Below are 15,860 nucleotides of genomic sequence, written 5' to 3'. Positions count from 1 at the left end.
TCCTCCCCACCTCCACCACCTCCTGCACCTCCTCCCCACCACCACCACCTCCTCCTGCACCTCCTCCCCACCACCACCTCCTCCACCTCCTCCTGCACCTCCTCCCCACCACCACCTCCACCTCCTCCTGCACCTCCTCCCCACCACCACCTCCTCCTGCACCTCCTCCCCACCACCACCTCCTCCACCTCCTCCTGCACCTCCTCCCCACCACCACCTCCTCCACCTCCTCCTGCACCTCCTCCCCACCACCACCTCCACCTCCTCCTGCACCTCCTCCCCACCTCCACCTCCTCCTGCACCTCCTCCCCACCACCACCTCCTCCTGCACCTCCTCCCCACCACCACCTCCACCTCCTCCTGCACCTCCTCCCCACCACCACCTCCTCCTGCACCTCCTCCCCACCACCACGTCCACCTCCTCCTGCACCTCCTCCCCACCACCACCTCCTCCTGCACCTCCTCCCCACCACCACGTCCACCTCCTCCTGCACCTCCTCCCCACCTCCACCTCCTCCTGCACCTCCTCCCCACCACCACCTCCACCTCCTCCTGCACCTCCTCCCCACCACCACCTCCACCTCCTCCTGCACCTCCTCCCCACCACCACCTCCTCCCGCTTTCTGCCGTCGCCTTGCTCAGACACGCGCCGTGATTCAAATCCAATATTTTCTGCGAATGGTGAGAAACCCTATCGCGACACGAAACTGCGTCGTGCAGGATGACAACACAGAGATAGCAAGCAGACAAAGATCCCCCGTATAGCCTTAGCGTGCTGTTGGGGCAAGTGCTGTCAGCGAGTAACACATGTGAAGGCCGACACGGCGCACGAGGGGGCGGGTGGCCATCACCACGCCCGAGGTGTGAAGCACAAACGCATCTGGAGGGCTCGACTCCCATAATGCCTTGCATGCATGTCATGTGACCACCACACCACGTGCGCAATGATCTCCGCATTGTTTAAGCCACCAACTCGACAGCGCTGAACGTGTGCGGCCGTGTTATTGTTTCGGGCCGACAACTGAAACAAGCCCTGTTGCTAAATCCACACGCGCTTTCACGCACGCTCTGCCCGTTTGTCGGCTGTCTTTTTTTGCGACTCGCAGATGGCAGTGAGGCGGTGGGCGCTGAGCTGTTAGCTTCTGTTTTTCTCCCAATTCCATTCAAACATTTCCGTCCACTCGCTCGGTCAAGAGACCGAGCCGTGCGTCTTCGCGGACGGGGGTTTTGTTTAACTATACACCACGACAGAACTTATCGTTCTCGGGCTCACGGCGGAATGATTGGAACGCGTTTCGTGACGTCAGCCGGAGGTGCGATTGCGATGACGGTGATTACACGACGTGACGAGAGTTCAATAACACCCCAAGAGCTCTTTATGCCTCGGGGATCGATCATAAACTAAAACTATGAAAACATATTTTTCTAGGTAAAGGCACCCCTGAGCTATTTAGCTTTACTTCAGAAGCGACCTGCCCACATATTATAGCTCAACGAAGTGGCTTCCCATGTGGAAATTCATAGCAGCCAGATAATCTCAACGCATGTTTCTAAATGTGGAGGGAAAAGCCGGATAAAAATCCATGCGATCCCGGGGAGAGAAAAACACAACTCCAAATATACAGCAGCAGGCGTCAGGGTCGGGATCGACAAGACGAACTCCTGTATACCAGGCGAGGTAGTTAACATCTCCGAGCCACCGTGAATAATGGAGCCACCACTTGGAAGGTACGGAGCAATGATTGTGGAATAGACGAACTTTCAGTGACGGACGCAATGAGATGTAAAAAAGTGCACAAGTTTTGAGATCTTATCACTCATCAGCATGCCACGGCCGCTTGCGCAATCGCCGCGTGTCGTGGATGATGGTAATGCTGATGGTCCCTGCTGGTTGTTTTTTGATGAAAGCGATCAGTGAGGCTTGCGGTGACGTCACTGGAGTGCATCTCCTTCACGTCGCACTCGCTCCGCTGTCCATGAAGCGCGGCGTGACCGGCTGAGTTAGTGGGTGGGTGGGCGAGCGAGTGGGTGGGTGGGCGAGCGAGTGGGTGGGTGGGCGAGCGAGTGGGTGGGCGGGCGAGTGGGTGGGCGAGCGAGTGGGTGGGTGGGCGAGCGAGTGGGTGGGTGGGCGAGCGAGTGGGTGGGTGGGCGAGCGAGTGGGTGGGTGGGCGAGCGAGTGGGTGGGCGGGCGAGTGGGTGGGTGGGTGGGCGAGTGGGTGGGTGGGCGAGCGAGTGGGTGGGTGGGCGAGCGAGTGGGTGGGTGGGCGAGCGAGTGGGTGGGCGGGCGAGTGGGTGGGCGAGCGAGTGGGTGGGTGGGCGAGCGAGTGGGTGGGTGGGCGAGCGAGTGGGTGGGTGGGCGAGCGAGTGGGTGGGGCGGGCGAGTGGGTGGGCGAGCGAGTGGGTGGGTGGGCGGGCGAGTGGGTGGGTGGGTGTTCGAGTGGGTGGGCGGGTGGGTGGGCGGGTGGGCGAGTGGGTGGGTGGGCGGGTGAAGTAGTAAGTGGTTGGGTGTATGATTGTGTGAGTGAGTAGATGAGTGTGTGAGTGTGTAAGTGAATGGGTGAGTGTGTAATTGAGTGGATGAGTTGAGTCGCTGGGTGAGTGGGTGAATGAGTGAGTGTGTAAGTGAGTGAGTGTGTAAGTGATTGTGTGTGTGTGAGTGTGTAAGTGAGCGGGTCAGTCACTTATTTTCCCGACTTCCCTTGCTTGGTCCCCCCCTCCTCCCGAGGACGTCTGCGCTCCGCCACGCGCGCCACGCTCTGGCCTCATGACTCGTGCACGTGGCTGCTGTGACGTCACTGCTGCCGTGACGTCACAGCTGCCGTGACGTCGCGGCTGTCCGCTGCGTGTTCGGCTCCGGGCCGCGTGTTGTTCGGCAACTCTGACATTTCACTCCGCGTGCCGGAGGGAGCAGTCTCCAGTTTCTGAAGAAGCTTCGCGGCACAACCGCGAAAGAACCCCCCCCCCCCCCCCCCATCGTGCACCGTAGACACGAGGGGTGATGTTGGGACTCGCTGTCGCGTAGGAACCCCCGATGGACGATAATAGCGAGACAGAGAGCGCGCTGTTCTCCAGCGGCGAATGGGGCGGCCTCCTGCGGAAAAGCCTCCGAGCGGAACGCGCGGCGATGGACATCCTCACGATGCTCTAAGCATTGGGGGATTGACAGGGCACACAATGCACTGCACACACAACATTCCACAGTGTGCTGCTGCTGATGCTGCTGCTACTAATGATGATAAGGCTGCTGATGATAGTGGTGGTGGTGGTATTACTGCTAATGCTTATGATGACAATGATGCTGCTGATGATATGAAGAAAATGATGACAGCGATGTTGCCAGTTCTGCACATGATGATCACAATGATGATGATGACAATGAAAATGATTCTGATTTCACGCAGGAGTGACGCTCACAATTCCGCTGAGCGTGCCCCCGTCCGCCGGCTCTCCGTTGCTCCGGGTCGCGTGTCGCAGTCCCCCAATGAGGGGGCCCCCTTATCCGGATTCCGTCGGACCCCGACTCTCAACCTCCTGTTCCGGGGTCCCCCGATCTCCCATTTGGCCACCAATGGCTACTCCGCCTCGCCGCACGCGGCCACCACGAACCGCTCCTCCTTCTCCTCTTCAGAGAAAGCCGACTCCAACGGGGACCCTACCCCGGATTCCGGAGTCTCGTCCCCGCGAGGACTCTACGACGCCGACTACAACGACGACATCATCGACCTGTGCATCGCGTCCCCCGAGTCGGCTCCCAGATCATTGAGGGCCCCCGGGGAAGACCCCGGCGAGCCGGACCGGGCACCCTCTGTTGCGGAGGACGAGGAGAAGGGCGACTTGGACAGCCAGAAGAACGGGACGATGATGATGACGACGATGATGAAGATGTCGTCGTTGAAGATGATGCGGAAGAACGGAGGAGGAGCCGGCTCATCACTGGACCTGAGCGCCAGCGTGGGCAGTGGCAGTGACGGCGGAAGGAGGAGGCCGTCACCCAGCCTCAGCCTGAGCCAGAGCAGCGAAACGTCGGGCCTCGAGTCATGGGCCTCACAGGAGTCGCTCGACGACTCGCAGGAGGACCTCTTCCAGCGCGAGGTGAACAAGATCCGGCGCGGCAGCGAGGATTTCCCGTTGGTGGAGATCAAGACGCCGGACGGTGAGATTGGGTGGCGGAGCTCGAGGGCCGCAGGAGGGTCGAATCAACGTGGGCCCTCGTGGGCCCTCGTGGGCCCACCGTGGGCCCACCGTGGGCCCACCGTGGGCCTCGACAGCCCATTTAAGACGACATGCCTAATCTTTGTCTTTGCACCATCCAGAGAACGAGCAGGAGGCCGACTGGCTGAAGGAGACCGGATTCCTGACCCAGGGGGAGCGGCCGCGGGGGTCGAGCCGCAAGGACCGGACCGGAGCGGGCGACGGCGGTGGCGGCGACGGCGCCGCCGGGGACGAGCTGGGGCCGGTGGAATCGGACGAGGACGAGGTGTCGCACCCCGAGGAGCTGATGTCCACCCTGAGCGTGGCGCAGAGGATCACCGTGCAGAAGCGCATGAACAACTTCACGCAGTCGACCCGGGCGCCCGACAAGAAGGGCCCGCGGGACGTGCGGGACGTGTTCCTGAGCGCCGTCGAGGTGGGCGGCACCAACAAAGATGCCCCCCCCCTGCCCCCGCCCCGGACCCTGGAGCCTCGACAGACTGTGGGGGCAAGCGCTGCTAGCGGGTAGCACCGGTGAAGGCCGGCACGGCACACGAGGGGGTGGGTGGCCAGCACCACGCCCGGCCGCGCTTGTCTCCCCAGTGACGATGTTTACACATCGCACCGAGTACTCATTTGAGGCTGAGTCGACCTAGGGGGGGCAGGACCGGTTTAGATAATCGTCACTGGTGTTGGCCGTGAATGGGAATCAAACTCGGGTCACTGGGCTGTACACACACACCTATCCTCACCCCCCTTCTTCCTCTGCTGACCCCGTGCCCCCAGGCGATGACCTCTGATCCCCAGGAGAGGAACCCCCTCACGATGCCCGAGCTGGCCATTGTGAGCCCGTCGGGAATGCTGAGCGCTTTCAAGCCGCGCGCGTCGCACTACAGCGTCAAGGACGCGGAAGGTGCCCGGAGCCACAGCAACCACCACCACCACCACAACAACCACCACCACAACCACCACCACCATCACAACAACCACAACCACCACCACAACAACCACAACAACCACCACCACAACCACCACCACAACAACCACCACCACCACCACCACCATCACAACAACCACAACCACCACCACAACAACCACAACAACCACCACCACAACCACCACCACAACAACCACAACAACCACCACAACCACCACAACAACCACAACAACCACAACCACCACCACAACCACAACAACCGCAGCAACCACCACCACCACAACAACCACCACAACCACCACAACAACCACAACAACCACCACCACAACCACCACCACCACCACCACAACAATCACAACAACCACCACCACAACAACCACCACCACAACAACCACAACAACCACCCCCACAACAACCACCACCACAACAGGCCACAACAGATGAGTTGCAATGCGTAACCACGGTGATGAGTTGCAACGCGTAACCACGGTGATGCGGCCGTCTCTGCCGCAGAGCGCCAGGCCGGCTCGGAGCGGCCCCCCCCCGCCCGAGAGGCGTGAACTCCGCAGGGCCCCCGACCTCGGCCTCTTCCGCACGGACATCGCCTACTCGGAGCAGGGGAATGCCCCCCATGACGGCCCCCCCCCCAGAACTCACCCCGGACACCAGGCTGCCCGTACGAGCCCCCACCCCCCCCCAATCCACCGATGTTGAGGACTCACTCACTCATTCACTCACCCACGCATTCACTCACTCACCCACTCACCCACCCACCCACTCACTCACCCCTTCACCCACTCACTCACCCACTCACCGCCTCACCCACCCACTCACTCACCCACTCACCCAATTACTCACCCACTCACTCACCCCCTCACCCACCCACTCACGACACTGCAGGTCAAAACTCTTCTCTCTCTGCATCTTCCCTCGCACTGCTCCGCTTTGGAATTCCCTTCCTTCCTCCTCCTCCTCCCATCACCATCATCTCTTTTCCCCAAGCTCTGAGAATTCGAGACCCTCATCCACCACTAAGACTACCACCACTTCGGTAGTGCTGGTTGTAGCTGGCCGTAAACCAGCCCCTTGATGATGATGATCGCGATGGCGATGATGACCCATCCTGGGCGATTATGGAAACAGTAATATGATGGACCTCCTCCACTTCCTGCTCCCCCCCATCGACTCCCCCCCCCCCCCCCCCCGCTGTCCGCCGCTGTGCAGGAGTTCTGCCTGAGCCAGGACTGGCTGGGCGCCACGCGCCCGGACGCGCTCTCCCCACGCGACCTCACGCGCATGCGGCGCGTGGCGCTCATCGAGCTCACGGCGCTGTTCGACAGCCTCAGCCTGCAGCTCAAGCGGTGCAGGGCGGCCAAGGCCAAGCACGGAGGTGGGTGGCATGGTGTGGCTGCAGGGTGTGGGGTGGCAGGGTGCGGCTGCAGGGTGAAGGGTGCCGGTGAAGGGTGCCAGTGGCATGGTGTGGGGTGGCATGGTGTGGGTGCAGGGTGTGGGGTGGCAGGGTGTGAGGCACAGGGTGTGGGGTGCAGGGTGTGGGGTGCACCTAGCCTGGCACAAGCGTCGTTTCTGTTGCTATTGACCACGTCTACGGTGCCGTCTCTCCCACAGACCAAGCCGTGTTCGGGGTGCCCCTCGGCGAGCTCCTGGAGCAGGACCGGAGGAGAGAGGAAGGAATCTGCGTGCCGCGAATCCTGGAGCAGGTGAGCACACTACTCACACTGCACTCCGGCGCCCTGGAGGAACCATACCCACAGGCACGTTCACAAGGTGCGCCCAGGAAGGGATACTGATCGATTGTCTAAAGAAAGGGGATAGAGTGTGTGCCAAGGGGAGGAATGAACCCAAGAGGGCGTCCAACGGGGAGATGGAGCGAAGAGGTCAGCTCGTGCGCTGGTGCCGGGTGGGTTGTAGCTTCGCGGGGTCGTGAGAGGTGGCGACGGCTTGGGGAGGCCATCACCCAGCAGTGGATTGATCGTGGCCGATGACGATGACAACGACGCAGACATTCTGGTGAAGCCGCGCCCACAGGCACATTTACAGAGCGTTCCGAGTGGGGACCGTCTGCCTCACCGCGGGCGTTAAAGAGCCCGTGACGTATTCCGCAAGAGTCGGTCATTGTTGCTAGGCAGTCTCATGGTTCACATTTTTCCGAATATATAAAAATCACCACAAATTACTCAACTAAGATTACAGAAAACTTAATGCAAAGGGACCATCACCCCCTACTGGCAAACCTCAGAGCTTGGGCAATTGCTTGCGCCCGTGTGTGGAGGTCGGGCTAGGGTTGACCCCGTGTGACCCCGTGTGACCGCGCTGCTCTCACAGCTGATCCAGCACCTGGAGAAGCAGGGACTCGACCAGGACGGGATCCTGCGCGTGTCGGGCAACGCGGCGAGGGTGAAGGTGAGCGACGGGGATGAGGGGGTGGGTGGGGGGCATCATCGTGCTCATCATTGGCATCATGGCCACCACGATCATCGTCGTCACCACAGTCATCACCACGGTCACCATGACAGTCATCGTCATTATCATTCTGTAATCATCGTCAACGATCAACGTCATCATTATCACATCATCGCTTACGATCGTTATCGTTACCCCCATTACCACCACCACGATTGGTGATGATTGGCATCACCACAATTACAATCACCACCACCACTGCCACGATCATCGTTGTTGTCATGATGACCACGATCAACGTCATTATCATTGTTACACAGCAACATCTATACAATAATTATCATCATCACTGCAGTCCTCATCATTGCCATCCTCACTACCACCAGCAGCACCGACACTACCACCACGATCATCATCATCATGGCTGTCCATCCTCCTGTTCTCCCTTGACCCCCAACGCTCCCGTGACCCCCCCGTGACCCCCCCGTGACCCCAGGCTGCGCGCAAGCAGTTGGACAATCCTCTGACGCGGGACTCGTTCGCGTGGGGGCAGCTGAGCTCTGCGGATGCAGCGGTGCTGCTGAAGATGTTCGTGCGGGAGCTGCCGACCCCACTGCTCACCGTGGAGTACATGATCGCCTTCGCCACCGTCACCAGTGCGTGAACACACACGTGTACGCGCACACACACACGTGGACACACACGTGTACACGCACACACACACGTGGACACACACGTGTACGCGCACACACACACGTACACACGCACGCACGTAATCACCTTCGCCGCCGTCATCAGTGCGTGTGACCGCACCTGCACACATGTACACACACGCACACGTGTGTACACATACGTGCATATACACCCGTCCATGCATGTGTGCATGCACATTCACGCGGCTATACGTGCACACTGGGGCACGTTCAATACGGACCAATCATCGGTGTGATGTCGCTCACCCCAACCGCTCACCTCTCCCTCCCACCGTCCTCACCAGAAATCAACTCGACGAGACAGAGAATCCAGGCGCTCAACCTGCTCGTGCTGCTGCTGCCCGACGCCAACAGGGACACGCTGGAGGTGGGGGCCGTGGGTGACGGTGCGGGGGACCTGGGGTCGGTGGGTTCGGGGTCACGGTTGGGGTTTGTGACCAGGGTCTGGTTGGGCAACGTGGGGGGGGGGGGGAACAGTCGAGGTGTGTGTGGGGGGGGGCATGGCGGCTAGCGCGATGAGCTACAAACCCGGTGACCCGAGTTCGATTCCCGGCCACGGCTAGCCAGGCACTACTCCCGCTGAGCTTGCAAGATCTGATGACTTCGGAAGATTTGGTGGCAGGTCCAACGCCTGCGCCTCTCCCAGGTTCACTCGGAACACCTCCAGCCCTCCCGTCTCCTACATCCTGTTTATGACGATGAACAAGTAAACGCAAACCCTCAGATCATGAACATATCGATAAATGGTCTAAAACCTCTGCCCTGATTCCTCCATCCCCCCCGACCCGCCCCACGCAGGCGCTGCTGCTGCTGCTGGGCAAGGTGGTGTCGCAGGAGCAGCAGAACCGCATGGGGCTGGGCAACGTCGCCAAGATCGTGGCCCCCAACCTCTTCATGCCCAAGGGGCTGCGCGGCGTGAGCCGGGAGTGGGCGCAGATGCAGGCGCACGCCGACACGGCCGACGTGGTGGCCTTCCTCGTGCACTACCGCCACATCATCTGGACGGTGCGCCTGCGGCCGCGGGAGGGAGGGTCTCTGTGTGTGTGTTGGTGCGGGCGGTGATGGTTATCTGAGCCGGTCGTGGGCCTCCCCTAGGTCGACTCAGCTTCAAATACGTACCTGTTGCGGTTGGTAAATGTCGCCACTTGGGGAGATAAAGGCGGCCGGGCGTGGTGTTGGCAACTATCAGGTTCTCGCCAACAGCACTTGCTCCAACAGTCTGTTAAAGGCTATAGGGGGCGTTTTTGTCTTTGTGAAGATGTACGTTGTGTGTGCGTGTGTTCACGTGTTGCTCAGCGTGTGCACTCCTGCGTGGGTGACGAAGGCAAATCTCAATAGAGTACAGCGATGTAGCGAATAGAAAGGGGCTCAGAAACAACTGCTCTGCCGCATGGGAAAGCGAAGATATTGCACGAAACATGTTCGATCATAAATTCCCTGCGAGGCGAGCTGACTCGGGCAGTTTATTTTTAGACTGACCAAAGTTACAATAATAACGATGAGTTACAGAAGCATTACGCAGATACAGGGCTGCTACTGGAGTAATTTTCCATTGAACACCCATTCCCCCTCGCCCCCCCCCCCCTCCAGGTCCCCGCGTTCCTGCTGCGCCAGGTGAGGGAGCAGAACGAGCTGAGACAGCGGCACCGTCAGAAGGAGCGCGGGGCCAACGCGGGGGGGGGGCTCAGGTTCCTGAGACGCATCCAGGGGGGGCGAGAGGGAGCAGCACCACGGACCGATCCTGCACAGGTGGGAGGCGGCACTGCTGCTGATGATGATGATGCTGATGACGATGCTTATGCTGCTGCTTATGCTGCTGCTTATGCTGCTGCTACTGATGTGATGATGATGCTGCTGATGCTGATGCTGCTGATGATGATGCTGATCCTGGTGATGATGCTGCTGCTGATGCTACTGATGGTGCTGCTGCTGCTGTTACTTATACTGCTGCTGATGATTGATGCTTCTGATGCTGCTGATGATGCCGCTGCTTCTGATGACGCCGACGGTGTGACGTGTCGCGCGAGCAGCCGAGCGGCGTGATCTCGGTGAGAGGCGACGAGTGGCTCCGCGTGCCCGACCTGCCCGTGGACCTGGTCCGCGGCACCACGGCGGGCGACGTCCTCGTCTGCTTCGAGCAGCACGTCCTGCGCCACAGGTGGGGGGGGGGGGGGGGGGGGGGGGGGCGTGATGTGGTGCAGCTCATCGGGGGCCCATGGATGGTTCTCTCCCCCTCTGTCTTGTCTCCACATCTTGTCTCCACATCTTGTCTCCACATCTTGTCTCCACATCTTGTCTCCGCGTCTTGTCTCCGCGTCTCTTTGCGCGTCTGTCCGTGATTAAAATGGTCGATGGTACAAACAACACTGGTTACTTTGAATTTGCTCTGCGTTTGACGAATTTCCAGCTCTGACAATGAAATATCTTGGGCTGACTGTCATGCAAATAGCATGGGAGAGTCTCAGCCCCTGTTTGTGTGGAACAGAGGTCACGTGACAGGTTCTCAGAAACAGTTGCCGGGTTATTGCTTCTGTGGGTCTCTCGAATATGTTGACATCTTTCCCACCATCAGAGCCAACTGTGCTAATCAGAGGTGCATTATCATCATCATCATCATCCAATATGATGATGGATCGTGTGTGCCATGACGATGATGATTATGTATAGTGTCTGATGATGACGATGATGATGATGATGTATAGTGTCTAATGATGACAATGATGATCATGTATAGTGTCTGATGATGACGATGTGGATCATGTATAGTGTCTGATGATGACGATGATGATGACGATGATGATGACGATGATGATTATGTATAGTGTCTGATGATGACAATGATAATTATGTATAGTGTCTGATGATGACGATGATGATCATGTATAGTGTCTGATGATGACGATGATGATGACGATGATGATGACGATGATGATTATGTATAGTGTCTGATGATGACGATCATGTATAGTGTCTGATGATGACGATGATGATGACGATGATGATGACGATGATGATTATGTATAGTGTCTGATGATGACGATGATGATGATCATGTATAGTGTCTGATGATGACGCTGCGCTCTCTGGTCCCCCCCTAGGGGAGAGCTGCGCTTCAAGAGCTCGTTCCTCGACGAGTGCTGCCTCTGCGAGACGAAGGGAAACATCGGTGAGTGGAGCCTCGCGGCAGGGAGCCTGTGGGCCATGGACCCCCTCGTTACCGTGACCCCCCCATTACCGTGACCCCATCATTACCATGACCACCCCTCGTTACCGTGACCCCCCCCCCCCTCCACCGTGACCCCCTCGTTACCGTGACCCCCCCTCCCCCCGTTACTGCGACCCTGGTCTCTTACGGGAGGAGAGGCCGAACGCTTTCTGCTCATCGTGGTCCACGCCGTCGCTTCCCGGGTTGGGCCTCTCGGCCGCTCTACCCCCCCCCCCACCTACTCCCACCTCCCCACCTCCCCCCACCCCCCACCTCCCCCCACCTCCCTCACCCTCACCCTCCCACCCCCCCCCACCTCCCCCACCCTCCCACCCCCACCCCCCCCCCCCCACCTCCCCCCACCTCCCTCACCCTCCCCACCTCCCTCACCCCCCCCACCTCCCTCACCCCCCCCCCCATCTCCCTCACCCCCCCACCCGCCCCCACCCCCCTCACCCCCCCACATCGTTGCCGTGGCATGAACCCTCCACGTGGAGGTGCTCACCACAAGCGCGAGCAGCAGCCCATGTGCTCTCGTGTCCACGTCTCGTGTCCACGTCTCGTGTCCACGTCTCGTGTCCACGTCTCGTGTCCACGTCTCGTGTCCACGTCTCGTGTCCACGTCTCGTGTCCACGTCTCGTGTCCACGCCTCGTGTCCACGCCTCTCGTGTCCACGCCTCTCGTGTCCACGTCTCGTGTCCACGTCTCTCGTGTCCACGTCTCTCGTGCCCACGTCTCGTGTCCACGTCTCGTGTCCACGTCTCTCGTGTCCACGTCTCGTGTCCACGTCTCGTGTCCACGTCTCTCGTGTCCACGTCTCTCGTGTCCACGTCTCGTGTCCACGTCTCTCGTGTCCACGTCTCTCGTGTCCACGTCTCTCGTGTCCACGTCTCGTGTCCACGTCTCTCGTGTCCACGTCTCGTGTCCACGTCTCGTGTCCACGTCTCGTGTCCACGTCTCTCGTGTCCACGTCTCGCCGGCGCGTCACCGCTGTTCGTGTCCCCCCAGACGAGCGGATTCTGGACAACGGGGCGCGCATGATGGAGCTGTGCGCCGTGAACAGGAACGCGGAATGGATCGTCAAGCGCCGACTGAAGCGGGTCTCAGCCTAGCGCGGCTCAGATCGCACCGGGTCGGACTGGAGCCCAAGGGACGTTGCGATTGAACCCAGACCTCTGCTTATACCGAGAATTGGGTGGCAGTGCAGTGACATCCATTGTTACCCTGCGCTTCTCTGCTCCCCAACCCGAACTGACCAACGTGTTGACATCTGGTCAGACAACCCTCACGAGCTGCAATGCGTGGGGAGGCCGTCACCCAGCAGTGACAAAGAGCTGCGTGTGTGTGCGGCACAGAGACTACAATTCTCGACGGAGCCTCGCGGACAGCTAGCGAGCAGCTATGAAGGTCGGGGTGACACGGGGCGGAGTGTTGCCACCAACACTTCAGGCCGAGCCGATCTGGATGAAGGCCAGCACAGGTTCAGATCACGTGTTCAGATCACCTGTTCTCACTGATGTCGCCAGGAATCGAACTCAGGTGACCGGGTTCAGAGCGCAGTGCGCTGCCCAAAGTATATCCACACACCACGTGTACAAAGACACGCACAAAGATCCCCCGTATAGCCTTGATAGACTGTAGGGGCAAGTGCTGTTAGCGAGCACCTATGAAGGCCGGAAAGGTACACGAGGGGGTGGGTGGACAACACCACGCCCGACCGCCTTTGTCTCCCCAGTAGCGATGTTTACACACCGCACCAGGTACTCATTTGAGGCCCAGGACCGGTTCAGATAATCGTCACTGGTGTTGGCCGTGAGCGGGAATCGAACCCGGGTCGTTGGGGGGGTTCATAGCGCAGCGCGCTAACCGCTACACTATCACACGCACAGACACACGCACAGACACACGCACAGACACACGCACAGACACACGCACACACAGACACGCACACACACAGACACACACAGACACACACAGACACACACACAGACACGCACAGACACACACACACGCACAGACACACACACACACAGACACACACAGACACACACAGACACGCACAGACACACACACACGCACAGACACACAAAGACTTCCCGAGTAGCCTGCACAGGCTGTTTGGGGCAATGCTGTTTGCGAGCACCTATGGCGGCTGGTGTGGGCAGCTCCTTGCCCGGCCGCCTTTGTCTCCACAGCTAAGTGGACCTATGGGAGGGACCCAGGACTGCTTCGGATATCAGTCGACACTGACGTTAGCCCTGACCCGGGTTTCCGAGTTTGTAGCGCAGTGCGCTAATCACTGCTCCACCACGCCCCACATATACAGCCACACATACACACACATATTCACGGACACACATACACTCATGCAATATTAAGAGCTATGATACAATGCGAATATATTAGTATGTTATAATTTTAAAAAATATCTATATAAATAACCTACATTTACATAGTATATATCGTATATCTGGAATATAAAGGAGGTATATATGTGCAGTGCATACATATTAAGACCACGTGTCCCTCTCCACGTGGCCTGCGTGCAATGGGTATGACCACCGCATCTGTGACTCGCTCTGTGGTGGGGCAAAGCGTGGGTCCTCGCCAACCTTCACGCGTCTCCCCCGCCCGCCAGCACTTCGTGTGCGGCGCGTCTGGGACGCAGCGAGCTGGTGACACCGTGACCCTGATGCTTGCCCTGACCTTGACTCCTCGACCTCGCGAACCCCACGCATTACCTCGCCCCACCAGCCCAGCAGCCGTAAGCTTTTATGAAGTCCCATTATTGTCATTGTCACCATCATCGCCAGTGGTATCATTAAGGAATAATCATCCGCAGCAGCAGCAGCATAATCACGAGCAAAATCATCATCGGTGATTATAATCTGACGCCTTTATCTGGCTCGACCAGCTGAATGTGAAATTGTAGTTGAAGCTGCATCTTCATCAGCCATACGAAAGAAGAAGTGATCATAATAAGTAGCAGCAGCATCATCATCAACAGCAGTCGCATCAACAATGTGTGTACATATGTTGAACGTAGCCAACCGTGCTCATCGGAGGTGCAAATCATTGTGCACGGGAGCATCATGGACTTGGCAGGACCCTCCTGGCTTGAGTTTCGAGACTCCTGGCGAACACGCGATCATCGTCATCATCTCCACCAGGCTCGTTTGCCATGGATTTCGCTGCTATGGTCTCACCCCCCCCCACGACCACCTATTACCCCCCACCACGTACCCCCCCCCCCACCATGCACCCCCACTTTCTCCACCGTCCACGCCCCGACTTCCTCCCCCCACCCATGAAGAGAGAGGAGAGATTTCCGCACTTTAGCTTCAGACCGTTCTAGAGATGATGGTCGTGATGATGATGATGATCGTGATGATGATGATGATGATCGTGATGATGATGATCGTGATGATCGTGATGATGATGATGATCGTGATGATCGTGATGATCGTGATGATCGTGATGATGATGATCGTGATGATCGTGATGATGATGATGATGGTGATGATCGTGATGATCGTGATGATCGTGATGATGATGATCGTGATGATGATGATGATGATCGTGATGATGATGATCGTGATGATGATGATCGTGATGATCGTGATGATCGTGATGATCGTGATGATGATCGTGATGATCGTGATGCTGATGTGTAGAATTAAGTCTCGTCATCTCCGCGGCTTCGGCTTCGTCACTGTGACCCGGGCCCTAACCCTGACCCCAGCCCAAAGGCCGGCCGGGTCAGGCGTGGCCAGGGCTGCGTGTCCCTGCGTAGTCACGCTAGCAGTGGAGTGGGCACTGCACCCCTCGTCGTGCGGGACGCGTGAGAGGCGCCCTGACGTCCCAAGCGACCCCCCCCCCCAGGTTTCTGGTCTCTCCAGGTCTCCGATCCCTCCCCGGTACCCGTGGTGGTTGTTCTCAGAGCCCCCTGCTCTCTCGACTTGTCCACCGATCTCTCCGATTCCCTTTGTTTCCCCGTATTGTCTGCCGATCCCCTTCCTCAGCTCCTGATCGCTCTGGCTCCCCTCTGATCCACCTCGTTACCCGTGCTCGCTCTCTCTACTCCTCTCCCCTGACCCTCTCCCTGTGAGCTTCGCTGATCTTCTGATTTGCCGCATTCTCCAGATTACAGACACGATCGCCCGACTTTTGCTCTAACATAGAGTGCGTCCGTCTCCTAATCGAGAGAATGCGGTAGCCCATCACGACCCCCAGCAGCTCAGTGCTCGTCTTACAGTGTTGGTGACGCGTCGTGTGAACATATCGCTGTCTATTCCGTATTAACGATCACACGCGTCGTCTCGGTGAATGTTATTATATTTTGTAACGCGGAGAGGTCGTGATTTTGGACAATAAAAGCCAAGAACGTGCTTA

The 15,860-nt window shown here is 58.6% G+C and overlaps 2 protein-coding genes across 3 annotated transcripts in view; both read left to right on the top strand.

Moving 5' to 3' along the window:
* The window catches only part of LOC144722416 (uncharacterized), an 18,888-nt gene extending 13,109 nt beyond the window's left edge, over positions 1–5,779 (top strand). For both annotated transcript variants that reach the window (XM_078600662.1, XM_078600663.1), the window contains exons 3-6: positions 3,402–4,153; positions 4,314–4,627; positions 4,978–5,104; positions 5,642–5,779. In XM_078600662.1, coding sequence (XP_078456788.1) covers positions 3,402–4,153; positions 4,314–4,627; positions 4,978–5,104; positions 5,642–5,688 — 1,240 coding nt within the window. In that variant the 3' untranslated portion in view covers positions 5,689–5,779. The remainder of the gene's footprint in view (positions 1–3,401; positions 4,154–4,313; positions 4,628–4,977; positions 5,105–5,641) is intronic.
* On the top strand, positions 5,760–15,860 carry LOC144722263 (rho GTPase-activating protein 18-like). Its single transcript, XM_078600357.1, has 11 exons — positions 5,760–5,804; positions 6,353–6,518; positions 6,755–6,846; positions 7,472–7,549; positions 8,046–8,205; positions 8,547–8,629; positions 9,061–9,267; positions 9,853–10,011; positions 10,293–10,420; positions 11,361–11,428; positions 12,477–15,860. Exons 1-11 carry the CDS (start codon positions 5,760–5,762, stop codon positions 12,578–12,580), a joined length of 1,290 nt encoding a protein of 429 aa, XP_078456483.1. The 3' UTR covers positions 12,581–15,860.

This window comes from Lampetra planeri, chromosome 14, assembly GCF_965212315.1.
Source record: "Lampetra planeri chromosome 14, kcLamPlan1.2.h2, whole genome shotgun sequence".
In the NCBI taxonomy this organism is placed as follows: Eukaryota; Metazoa; Chordata; class Hyperoartia; order Petromyzontiformes; family Petromyzontidae; genus Lampetra; species Lampetra planeri.
This window is presented reverse-complemented; position numbering and strand designations above follow the sequence as displayed.